This window comes from Mustela nigripes, chromosome 14 (assembly GCF_022355385.1).
Source record: "Mustela nigripes isolate SB6536 chromosome 14, MUSNIG.SB6536, whole genome shotgun sequence".
NCBI classification, from domain to species: Eukaryota; Metazoa; Chordata; class Mammalia; order Carnivora; family Mustelidae; genus Mustela; species Mustela nigripes.
The window spans coordinates 19,092,571-19,104,298 of NC_081570.1; the positions used below are offsets into that span (position 1 = coordinate 19,092,571).

General features: G+C 39.9%; 1 protein-coding gene across 3 annotated transcripts in view; it reads left to right on the forward strand.

Annotated features, from left to right (window-relative positions):
* CEP85 (centrosomal protein 85) overlaps positions 1–11,728 on the forward strand; it is a 34,900-nt gene that overhangs the window by 2,762 nt on the left and 20,410 nt on the right. For all 3 annotated transcript variants that reach the window (XM_059376744.1, XM_059376745.1, XM_059376746.1), the window contains exons 2-3: positions 3,938–4,013; positions 7,308–7,460. In XM_059376744.1, coding sequence (XP_059232727.1) covers positions 3,959–4,013; positions 7,308–7,460 — 208 coding nt within the window. In that variant the 5' untranslated portion in view covers positions 3,938–3,958. The remainder of the gene's footprint in view (positions 1–3,937; positions 4,014–7,307; positions 7,461–11,728) is intronic.

Consider the following 11,728-nt stretch of genomic DNA (forward strand, 5'->3'; position numbering starts at 1 on the left):
GAGCAGAGAGCCCGATGCGGGACTCAATCCCAGGACCCTGAGATCATGACCTGAGCCGAAGGCAGCGGCTTAACCCACTGAGCCACCCAGGCGCCCTCCTCTTTTTTTTTTTTTTTTTAATTGAGGTAAAATTCATGTATAATAAAATTCAGTTTTATGTGCGTACAATTCAGTGGTTTTAGTACATTCACAAGGTTTTGCAGCCACCACCACTATCTAATCTCAGGAGATTTTGATCACCCTGGAAAGAAACACCATGTCCATTAGTAGTTGTTACCCATTCCCTGACCTCCCACCTCTTAGTACTTGGTAACCATTAATCTGCTGTGTATATGGATTTTCTAGTTCTGGACACTTCATATAAATGGAATTTACCTGTTTATCAGTTGATGGACATTTGAGTTTTTTCTGCTTCTTAGCTATTATAAGTAATGCTGCTGTGAATATTCATGTACAAAATTTTGTGTGAACATGTTTTTATTTCTCTTGAACATATACTTAGGAATGGAATTTCTGAGTTACAGAGTAACTCTTTTTTTTTTTTTAAGATTTTATTTATTGGGACGCCTGGGTGGCTCAGTTGGTTAAGCAGCTGCCTTCGGCTCAGGGCGTCCTGGGATCGAGTCCCACATCGGGCTCCTTGCTCGGCAGGGAGCCTGCTTCTCCCTCTGCCTGCCATTCTGTCTGCCTGTGCTCGCTCTCTTTCCCTCTCTCTGACAAATAAATAAAATCTTTAAAAAAAAAAAAAAAGATTTTATTTATTTATTTGACAGACGGAGATCACAAGTAGGCATAGAGGCAGGAAGGGAAGCAGGCTCCCCGCTGAGCAGAGACCCAGACACGGGGCTCAATCCCAGGACCCCAGGACCACGACCTGAGCTGAAGGCAGAGGCTTTAACCCACTGAGCCATCCACTTTCTTCATAAGTGAAGAAAAGGATTTTGATATTGACCATTTGATACCACTGCTAGGTAGATAATCTAATCCTTCTGTGTCACCATTAACATACTAAATGATAATAGCCATAAATTGAAACTTTTACTGAAGAGTCATTTCTTACCCACTATGTGAAGAACTGGGATGTCAGGGGATGGTACCATTTCTGTTTATAGATGCCTTGAATTAGTAAGGGTTTGTGTTGTTACTAAGAGAAAACTATAGAGGTCAGTAAAGCACATTAGAGAAATAGTACCCATATAGCCTTTGTTTTCTCACCAAAGTTGAATTTCACTTCTAAGAATTGTGATCTACCAATTGAGTTTGTCCCAGACTCTTTAGGGACTCTTATAAGTTTCTAAATTCTTATCAGTTTCCAAATTTAAACTGTATCTTCCTAGGATGATCATATCTCATTTTTTTATTGATATAAACTGCCAAGTAATAATAATGAAAACATAATTAATCACTTACATGTGTCAGACACTGTTGTGAGTTAATTTTAAATGAATTGGCATGAATTAGGTCCTGTCTTTATTCTAATTTTTATTTATTTTTATTGTTACTATTTTAAGTAGGCTCCACCCCGAGTATGGAGCCCAACACAGGGCTTGAACTCACAGCCCTGACATCAAGACCTGAGCTGAGATTAAGAGTTGGACGTTTAGGGGCACCTGGGTGGCTCAGAGGGTTACGCCTTTGCCTTCAGCTCAGGTTATGGTCCCAGGGTCCTGGGATCAAGTCCCATATTGGGCTCTCTGCTCAACGGGAGCCTGCTTCTTTCTCTCCCTCTGCCTGTCATTTCCTCTGTTTGTGCTCTCTGGCAAATAAATAAAATCTTTAAAAAAAAAAAAAAAGAGTTGGACGTTTAACTGACAGACCCAACCAACCACTCCTATCCTCATTTTCACTTTTTTTTTTTTTTAAGATTTACTTATTAATTATCTGAGAGAGGGAGGCAGTGAGCGCATGCACACAAGCAGGGGGAGGGACAGACGGAGAGGGAAAGAGAATCTCAAGCAGATTCCCTGCTGAATGTGCAGCCAAACGTGGAGCTTCATCAAAACCCTGAGACCATGACCTGAGTGGAAATCAAGAGTCAGATGCCCAACTGACTGAGCCACCCAAGTGCCTCCATCTCATTTTTATTTATTTGTTTAAAGATTTTGTTATTTGAGACAGAGAGAGACAGAGATAGCATCAGCGGGGAGGAGAGGGAGAAGCAGACTACCTGCTGAGCAGGGAGCCCGACTCAGGACTCAATCTCAGTCCCAGGACCCCAGGATCATGACCTGAGTCCAATGCAGGTGCTTAACCAACTGAGCTACCCAGGTGCCCCCATCTTCATTTTTATGTGAAGGAACTGAGGTATAGAGGTACTACAAAATTTGCCCAGCATTACACAGCTAATGAAGTCAGACTTCAAACCCAAGCTGTCTGATCACAAGTACATACTCTGAACCACTTCCCTGTATTGCCATGCCTCTCAGGTACTATGCAAATATAAGATATTATTTGCTACTGTTAGTTACAGTTATTTAAGGCTTTTGTTTACACAGATAGTAATCAGACATTTGCTGAATTTTCACAGCCTACCATTAGAATAAATATAAATGAGAAGAAAATCTTGTGTTCCCAGCTGCGAATTGGGGTTCTTCTTATGACCAAGAATTCTATTTGTGCATCTTATTTATTTTTTTATGCATCTTATAATTAACTTTAATTACTGGAGGAATTGGGGAATTTATGTTGATAATTGAGTCATAATAATACACTGTTGGTTTGGTTATTTAGTTCTTTCTCTGCCCTACTCTCTCATCCTGCTTCCATGGCTAAGAAAATCTGTGGTAAAGTGTGTTAATTGAGAGTAATATTATGGGGCACGTGGGTGGCTCAGTCAGTTATGTGTCTGCCTTCAGCTCAGATCATGATTCCAGGGTCCTGGGATTGAGCCCAGAGTCACTGGGCTCCCTGCTTACTGGACAGCCTGCTTCTGCCTCTCCCTTTGCCCCTCCTCCTACTCTTACATGCCTGTGCCCCTCTCCCTCTCCCTCTTGATCTCAAATAAATAAATAAAATCGTTTAAAAAAATAAAATGAAAATAATATTATTTTTAATTTTTGCAACAGTTGAGGAATTCTAGGACATATAGGATCAGTATTGAGAATCTCTATTTGGTTCTAGATTTTCTCTCATTTTAGGAAGAGAAGTAGGATGGACTATTAGGAGTTGCTTTGCCTTAAAAAATATCTATAGGGGGGCGCCTGGGTGGCTCGGTGGGTTGAGCCGCTGCCTTCGGCTCAGGTCATGATCTCGGGGTCCTGGGATCGAGTCCCGCATCGGGCTCTCTGCTCAGCGGGGAGCCTGCTTTCTCCCCTCTCTCTCTCTGCTTGCCTCTCTGCCTACTTGTGATCTCTCTCTGTCAAATAAATAAATAAAATCTTTAAAAAAATATATATCTATAGGAAGGGCACCTGGGTGGCTCCATCAGTTAAGCCTCTGCTTTCGGCTCAGGTCATGATCCTGGGATCCTGGAATTGAGCCCCGTGTTGGGCTCCCTGCTCAGCAGGGAAGTCTGCTTCTCCTTCTTCCTCCATCCCTCCCCCGGCTCATGCTCTCTCTCTCCTCTCTCACATAAATAAATAAAATATTTTAAAAATATATATATTTAGGGTGCGCCTGGGTGGCTCAGTGGGTTAAAGCCTCTGCCTTTGGCTCAGGTCATGGTCTCAGGGTCCTGGGATTGAGCCCCACGTGGGGCTCTTTCCTCGGCAGGGAGCCTGCTTCCTCCTTCTCTCTCTGCCTGCCTCTCTGCCTACTTGTGATCTCGGTCTGTCAAATAAATAAATAAAATCTTTAGAAAAAATATATGTATCTTTAGGAGTAAAATATGTGGAAGACAAATCCTGTGTGGGTTTGACAGTTGCAGTTGAATGGGAGCGAGTTACAAGGAGTTAAAAGATAATGGAGAGCTCTGAATGGTTATTCCTTCATTTTACAGTTGGCTCAAATAACGGTGTTGATGGCCATGCAGGAGAAATACCCAAGTGAGAGGATTTCTCATGCCACTTCACCAGGTGAGTAAGCAGAGTTTTCTGACTTTTGCTGTGTTTTTTCATAACAGAAATATCCTTTAAAGGAAATACATAGCAAACAAACATTCACTAAAATGCTGGTACTTGAAGAACAAAAATAATATGAGGCTATATTGAATAGAAAAACAGGCCTCTCCAAAAGAACAACTATTTATCTCTGGTCCTTCATGGCTTCCAAGAAGACCACATGATTGATGGGGAGGGGAGGACACATTAAGGAACAGAATGACTTTGGAACATAGTTCCATTTGAAATCAGAAAAACACAGCATAAATTACTGTGTTCTATGTTGTCTTTGTAGTCCTGTGGGTGGGTCAGTCATCTGCTAGCCCACAAAGATTGGAATTCTTCTTGGATGCCAACAGTCTCAGTTATGTTGTCACTAGAGACTCAGGAATTTATCTTTAGAATGGATTGACAAGATTTTGAAAGCTCAGTAGATATATTAAGTGGATATATTAAATATATATGTTAAATATACATAAATATGTAAATAAACACAGATGTGGTATATTTAAATAGAAGGTAGGATAGAAAAATAGCTTTTGGAATTCTGAGTTGTTTATGAAGAGAGGAGTACCTTTTTTCAACTAAGGATATATTTTATTTAACTTTAAAATCCTACAGTGCCTTACAGCATGTATTAGATGTTTGTTGTATTCTCCTGGGAGTGCTGCTTTCATAGATTAAGCATTTTGAAAAACATTTGTTGAATCAGTTCAAGATACCTTCAGCAAATATTTATTGAACGTCTGCTACATGCCATTCACTGTTTTAGGGCTGGATTGTATAATTTCTAACGACAATTATGTTATAACACACAAATTTGGGGGATGTAGCAATTTCTAACAAAACTCACTGCTTTTCTGATGACTTTGTCTTTAGTAGTCTTTCATTTGATTAATAATAGTCTTAATATTTTGATTAAAAAGATGTTAGTGATAGGACATATGACATAACAAAAAAATTTCAGCTTTCAAACTTGAATTTTGAAATAAGCATAAGCCTCTGTACCTATACCAAAATACATTTTAAAAAGTTTAATTCATTTACGTGATCTCTAGGGCACCTGGGTGGCTCAGTCCGTTAAGCATCTGCCTTTGGCTTGAGTGGTGATCCTGGAGTTCTGGGATCAAGTCCTGCATTGGGCTCCTTGCTCAGCAGGGAGTCTGCTTCTTCCTCTACCCCTACCCCATGCTTATGATCTTTCTCTCAAATAAATAAATAAAATCTTTAAAAAAAAAAAAAAGTGATCTCTACACCCAGCAGAGGGCTTGAACTCACAACCCCAAGATAAAGAGTTGGATGTTCTACCAACTTAGCCAGTCAGTTTACATTTACAAAAATGTAAAATACATTTTTATTTTAGCAAATATCTCTTCAGAATTGATGTATGGAGTGAGCAAATAGAAAAGTGGTACTGGTAAAGAATGGAAGGTTAGTAGTGGTAACAAGAAGTAAGAGGCCAGAAAGATGGTAATAGAGGCCCTCAATCGATTTTCAGTATTTTAGAAGGCCTGGAAATTTGTCTACTACCTAGAAGTCAAATTTCTTTCCTTCTAGCTAGAATTATGCTTATATGTACAGATAGTAACACCAGCTAATCTTAGCTAATCAAATGCTCTGATCATTGGGTATGTCTTATGAAAGATTATTATAGATTACTGCATGAATATAGATTCTTTCACATCAGGCAGTCCACTGTGACCCCAAGAATAAGTCCTTGGGGAAAGTTAGAGTGCCTTCAGTAGAAGGCAGAGGGTAGCAAAAGTAGAAGAAAGTGAGTTAAAAAGATGGGAGAAGCACTATAATTGGAAGAAGAGAATAAGGTGATTTGTGTTCAAATATCATTTGCTTCCCATAAATCAAAGAGTCTGTAGAACCTCGTTTTCTGATTTCAGCTAAAACTCTGATATTTTAAATGGATAAGTAGCCATCATTACGTTTTTGTCCATTTGTTTACATGGATCATCAGATACAGTTTAGAAAAATTATAGTTTTTTTTAAACAATAAATACTAGTAAATCAAGTGTTTATTGAATGCTTGCTACCTGTGGCCCTCAAGTAGCAACCTAATAAAGTTCAGTAAATCTCCTCAGTCTTGGGGCACCTGGGTGGCTCAGTTGGTTAAAGGATTACCTTCGGCTCAGGTCATGATCCCTGGGTCCTGGGATTGAGCTCCCTTGTGGGGAGCCTGCTTCTCCCTCCCATCTGCCTGCCACTCTGCCTACTTGTTCTCTCTCTCTGTCTCTCTGTTGAATAAATAAATAAGTCTTATTTTTTTTTTAATAAATAAAAATCTTAAAAAAAAATGTCCTCAATCTAGTTTTGTCTTACCCACTTAGAAATTTTAGTGGTTTATTTGCATTGCACTCAAAATAGTGTTAAACTCTTCAGATTGACTTTTAAGGCTTAACCTTGATCTGGATTCACCCTGCTCACTAGGTATCCCAGTTTAGTCAAGCAGCGGTTTTCTTCTTTTTTCTTTCTCTCCTTCCTTCCTTCCTCTCTCTCTCTCTTCAATTTATTTATTTGAGAGAGAGCCCACATGCACACGAGTGGGGTAAAGGGCAGAGGGAGAGAAGCAAACTCCTTGCTGAGCACAAAGTTCAGCATAGGGCTTGATCCCAGTACCCCTAGATCATGAATTGACTTAAAGTCAGACACTTAATCAGTTGAGCCACCTTGGCACCCCCAAGCAATGGTTTTCAACAAGAGACTGGACTGCCTGTTACCCTAAGGAGCATTTGGAAACATATGGTATATTTTCATGTTTCATAGTGATGGTAGAATAGGTTTAGGGCTGCTACTGGCATTTAATAGGGACCAAGGATGCTAAACCATCCTGACATGTATAGACTACACATTGAGGAATTGTCATGCCCAGTATGCCAGAAGCACCTACTAAGAAATCCTTTAATAGGAAAGAATGTGGATATTGTAATCAAAACAGCCTGGGTTCAAATCTTAGCTCTGTCTAAGATTTGGGGTGATGATTCTGTTCAGTAAGTAAGTAGATGAGATCATGTTGGTAAAGTGTTAGGACTTCTAGATTTCAAAAAATGGTAGCTACTGATAGATTCCTAGGTTCTTGATAAGTCTTTTTTCTGTCTGTGAACATTCTCACATCTCATGCTATTTCCATTCAAAATTAACTAATTTTGAGAAGCTGAAAAAGGCACAGGAGAGAGAATGATGCTGTTTTTTCATAGGTTTAAGTGCTTTATTTAAACAGTCTTGGTTCACACTAAAGATGGGAAATGCCGCTTGTTTCAGGTTCCGGTGTAATTCAAAAGGGTAGTTCCCTGGGAACTGAATGGCAGACCCCAGTTATCTCAGAGGCTTTTCGGAGTCGCTTCAGCCGCTGCTCAAGTGTAGCTGACAGTGGAGACACAGCCATTGGCACATCATGCTCAGACATTGCAGAGGGTAAGTTTGGATTACTGTTTTGATTACTAGTATGTGTTGTCCTTTTCAGATTGTGTTCCATGTATACTGTCAATTCCAGAATATTCATGACTTGGGCCCTTCAGCCAAGGAGTTTGCTTGATTTTTTTACTCTGTGTTTCTTACATTTGGCCCCTTTCTTTCGGTTTTTACTGTTTGTCCTATTTTAATAACTTTTCATAGGTTTCTTGTCCTCAAGTCTTTTTCCCTCTACTGCCAGGTTAATCTTTCTAAAAGCCTGGTTTTATGGTTTCCCTTTCCTGTAAATCCTCGACTGCTTATGTTACTTGGAGGATAAAGTTCAGAGGCCTTAATTTTGTGATCTGGCTTTCCCACCCAATCAGACATATTTCTTACTGTTACAGAGTGTGGTGTTTTACTATGCAATGAAAACTTTTTTTGTTGTTTTTGTTTTGGATATCTGAGCTCTTTTCTTCTTTAATCCAGGCCCATTTTTGTTGTTTCCACCTCTTCTTGCTCTTCCCAGCTGTGCTGATCTTATTTTTCAAAACCTAGTGAAGTGTCTGACTAGACTTTTCCCATCCCTTCCACCCATTACATCTCCCTCTCTGCAATCTTTTTATTTATTTTTATTTTTAATGTTTTAAAGATTTTATTTATTTATTTGAGAGAGAGAAAGAAAGAGAGCACGAGAGGGGGGTAGGTCAGAGGAAGAAGCAGACTCCCTGTGGAGCAGGGAGCCCTATGTGGGACTCAGTCCTGGGACTCCAGGATCAAGACCTGAGCCAAAGGCAGTTGCTTAACTAAGTGAGCCACCCAGGTGCCCTGCAATCTTTTTAAAAAAAATAAGATTTCATTTATTTTGAGAGGGAGGGTGGAGAGAGAGAGAGAACAAAGCAGGGGGAGGGAGAAACAGACTCCCTGCTGAGCAGGGAGCCCTATGTGATGCCTGGGATCATGACCTGAGCTAAAGGCAGACAGACCCTCATTCCACTGAGCCACCCAGGCACCCCTCCCTCTCTGCCATCTTGTAATCTTCATTGTGTCTGTCATTTGAGGGGCACTTAAATTAAGTAATAACTGTCAGACAGTGTTTTACAAGAGTATTTCTTTTTTAAAAAATTTTATTTATTTAAGTAATCTCTATACCCAATATGGCTTTGAACTCACAAGCCAAGATGAAGAGCCCCATGCTGTACTGACTGAGCCAGCCAAGCATCACAAGTGTATTTTATTTTTTCATTTAGATAGTGAGTTCCTAGAGGGCAGAGGAACTGATGGTAATAATAACTATTTATTAAATACTTTTTGATGGATACTATACTAAATTTTTTCTACATTTTTTTCATTAACATCTTTGAGAATGCTATGAAATATTATTTCCATTTTACAGCTGAGAAACCTGAATTGCCTCTTTTTTTTTTTTTTTAAAGATTTTATTTATTTATTTATTTGTCAGAGCGAGAGAGAAAGCACAAGCAGGCAGAGCGTCAGGCAGAGGCAGAGAGAGAGGCAGGCTCCCCACTGAGCAAGAAGGCTGATGCTGGACTCGATCCTAAGACCCCAGGACCACGACCCAAGCTGAAGGCAGTGGCCCAGCCAACTGAGCCACCCAGGCATCCCTGAATTTCTTTTTTTTTTTTCAAAGAGATATTTATTTGGGAGAGAAAGAAAAAGATCATAAGTGGGAGGAGGGGCTGAGGAAGAGAATCTTCAAGCAGACTCCCTGCTGAGTGCAGAGCCCTACACAGGGCTAGATCCCACAACCCTTGAGATCATGACCTGAGCCAAAACCAAGAGTTGGACGCTCAACCAACTGAGCCACCCAGGCACCTGGAGAAAGCTGAATTTCAAAGTGATTAGATTACTTGATTAAAGTTACAAAACTAGTCACTTTAGTACTTTATCAGATGTCACACCCACTATGATAGCTATAATCAAAAAGATAATAACAAGTTTTGGTGAGAATGTCAAGGAATTGGAACCTCTATACATTATTGGTGGGAGAGAAAGAAAGAGAGCACGAGATGTTGAAGCTGCTTTGGAAAGCATTTTGGCAGATCTTCAAAAGGGTAAAACATGGAGTTACCCTATGACTCAACAGTTCTACTCCTACCTATATACCCAAGAGAAATGAAAGCATATATTCACACATAAACTTGTTACAGGAATATTCATAGCAGCATTATTCATAGTAGCCAAAAAATGGAAACAACCCAGATGTTTATCAGCTAGTGAATGGATGAGTCAGATGTAGTATATCCATATAATAGAATATTATTCCACAGTAAGAAATGAAGTACTAATACCTGTTACAAAATAGTTGAACTTTTAAAACATTTATGCCAAGTAAAGCCAGACACAAAAGGCCACATACTGTATGATTCCATTTATATGAAATGTCTAAAATAGGCAGATCCAGAGAGACAGAAAATGAGTGGTTGTTCAAGGCTAGGGAAGTTAGGATAAATGGAATGTGACTGCTAAAGAGTAAGAGGTTTCTTTTTGTGATAATAAAATATTCTATAATTAATTATAGTGATGGTTACACAACAATGAATAATAAAAACCATTGAATTGTACACTTCAAGTGGGTGAATTGAATGTTATGTGAATTATATTTCAGTAAAGCTGTTTTTTAAAGAAAAGGATAGGGGCGCCTGGGTGGCTCAGTGGGTTAAAGCCTCTGCCTTCAGCTCAGGTCATGATCCCAGGGTCCTGGGATCAAGCCTCGCGTCGGGCTCTCTGCTCATCGGGGAGCCTGCTCCCTCCTCTCTCTCTGCCTGCCTCTCTGCCTATTTGTGACCTCTGTCTGTCAAATAAATTAAAAAAAAAAAAAAGAAAAGGATAGAAATGTTTGAAAATAGAAATGGGTAAAAAAAAACAAACCAGTTATCTACTGTATTGACCCTTAGACACCTGGCATTTAATAGTTTGATAGCTGTGTGTATATGGCGTGGTGCTCATAAATGTTGAGTAGAACTGAATCATAGATGTTGTTGTAGATGGACTTTGAAAGTCATTTAATCCAGTTCCTTTTTGCTGGTGAGTAACAAAAATTCTCCAAGGGGTTAAGTAATTTGCCTAATGTCACACAACTAGTCAGATTCAGGTCTCCCAGCTGTAGTATTATTTTCTGTCACTTCTGTAATCAAGTGTTATTCTCAGTTTAGTTATTTGTTAAGGTTTTGTCTACATTGCAGTCATGGGACCTTTTTCATTTTGACTAAATAGTTCTTTTAAAAATCAAACAATGGTCTAGATTTCCCCCTATTGAATTTAGTGACTGTATTTAATTCAGTCATGTTGTTACACAGATTCTGTGCTTTTTATTCCTTTGAGGGGGGAAATATATTTCCTGTATAGTGTATTCTTTTTAAATTGTAGTAGCCTTGATGTGATGCCTTTTTTTGTTCCCTTTTTAAAGGATCCAAGGTGGGGCCCCTGGGTGGCTCAGTCAGTTAAGAGTCCAACTTTGGATTTCAGCCCAGGTCATGATCTCAGGGTGAGATTGTGAGATTGAGCCCTTCATCGGACTCCACATTCAGTGCTCTCTGCTCGAGATTCTCTCCTTCTCCCCCTACTTCTACACACACACTCCCTCTAAATAAATATATAAATAAATCTTTGAAAAAAAATAAAGGATCCAAGATGTCTTCTCTGCCATGTTTGTTATGTACAGTGGTCTTTATCTTAACTCTTGCTTATTGTGTCTGTCCATCTAGCTTGGTTTTATTAGGAGCCCAGTTGACAAGAACCCTTATGACTGGTATAAAATATAGTTCATTGTTGTATCTTCTTTTTTTCATCTTTAAAGTGAACAGGTTTGCTTTTGATTCTACCCTTCATTAAAATGTTTTACCTTGAGGGGCACCTGGGTGGCTCAGTTGTTAAGCGTCTGCCCTCAACTCAGGTCATGATCCCAGGGTACTTGGATCGAGCCCCGCATTGGGCTCCCGGCTCGGCAGGAAGCCTGCTTCTTCCTCTCCCACTCCCCCTGATTGTGTTCCCTCTCTGTGTTTTTCTCTCTCTCTCTGTCAAATAATAAATAAAATCTTTAAAAAAAAAAGTTTTACCTTGAAGAATTGTAAGGGATGGGGTAGGGGTGGATACTGACGACGTCAGAAGACTTTCAGCTTTTTGCTAAAGACTGCAGTAATTGGGCGCCTGGGTGGCTCAGTGGGTTAAGCCACTGCCTTCGGCTCAGGTCATGATCTCGGGGTCCTGAGATCGAGTCCCGCATCAGGCTCTCTGCTCAGCAGGGAGCCTGCCTCTCTCTCTCTCTCTCT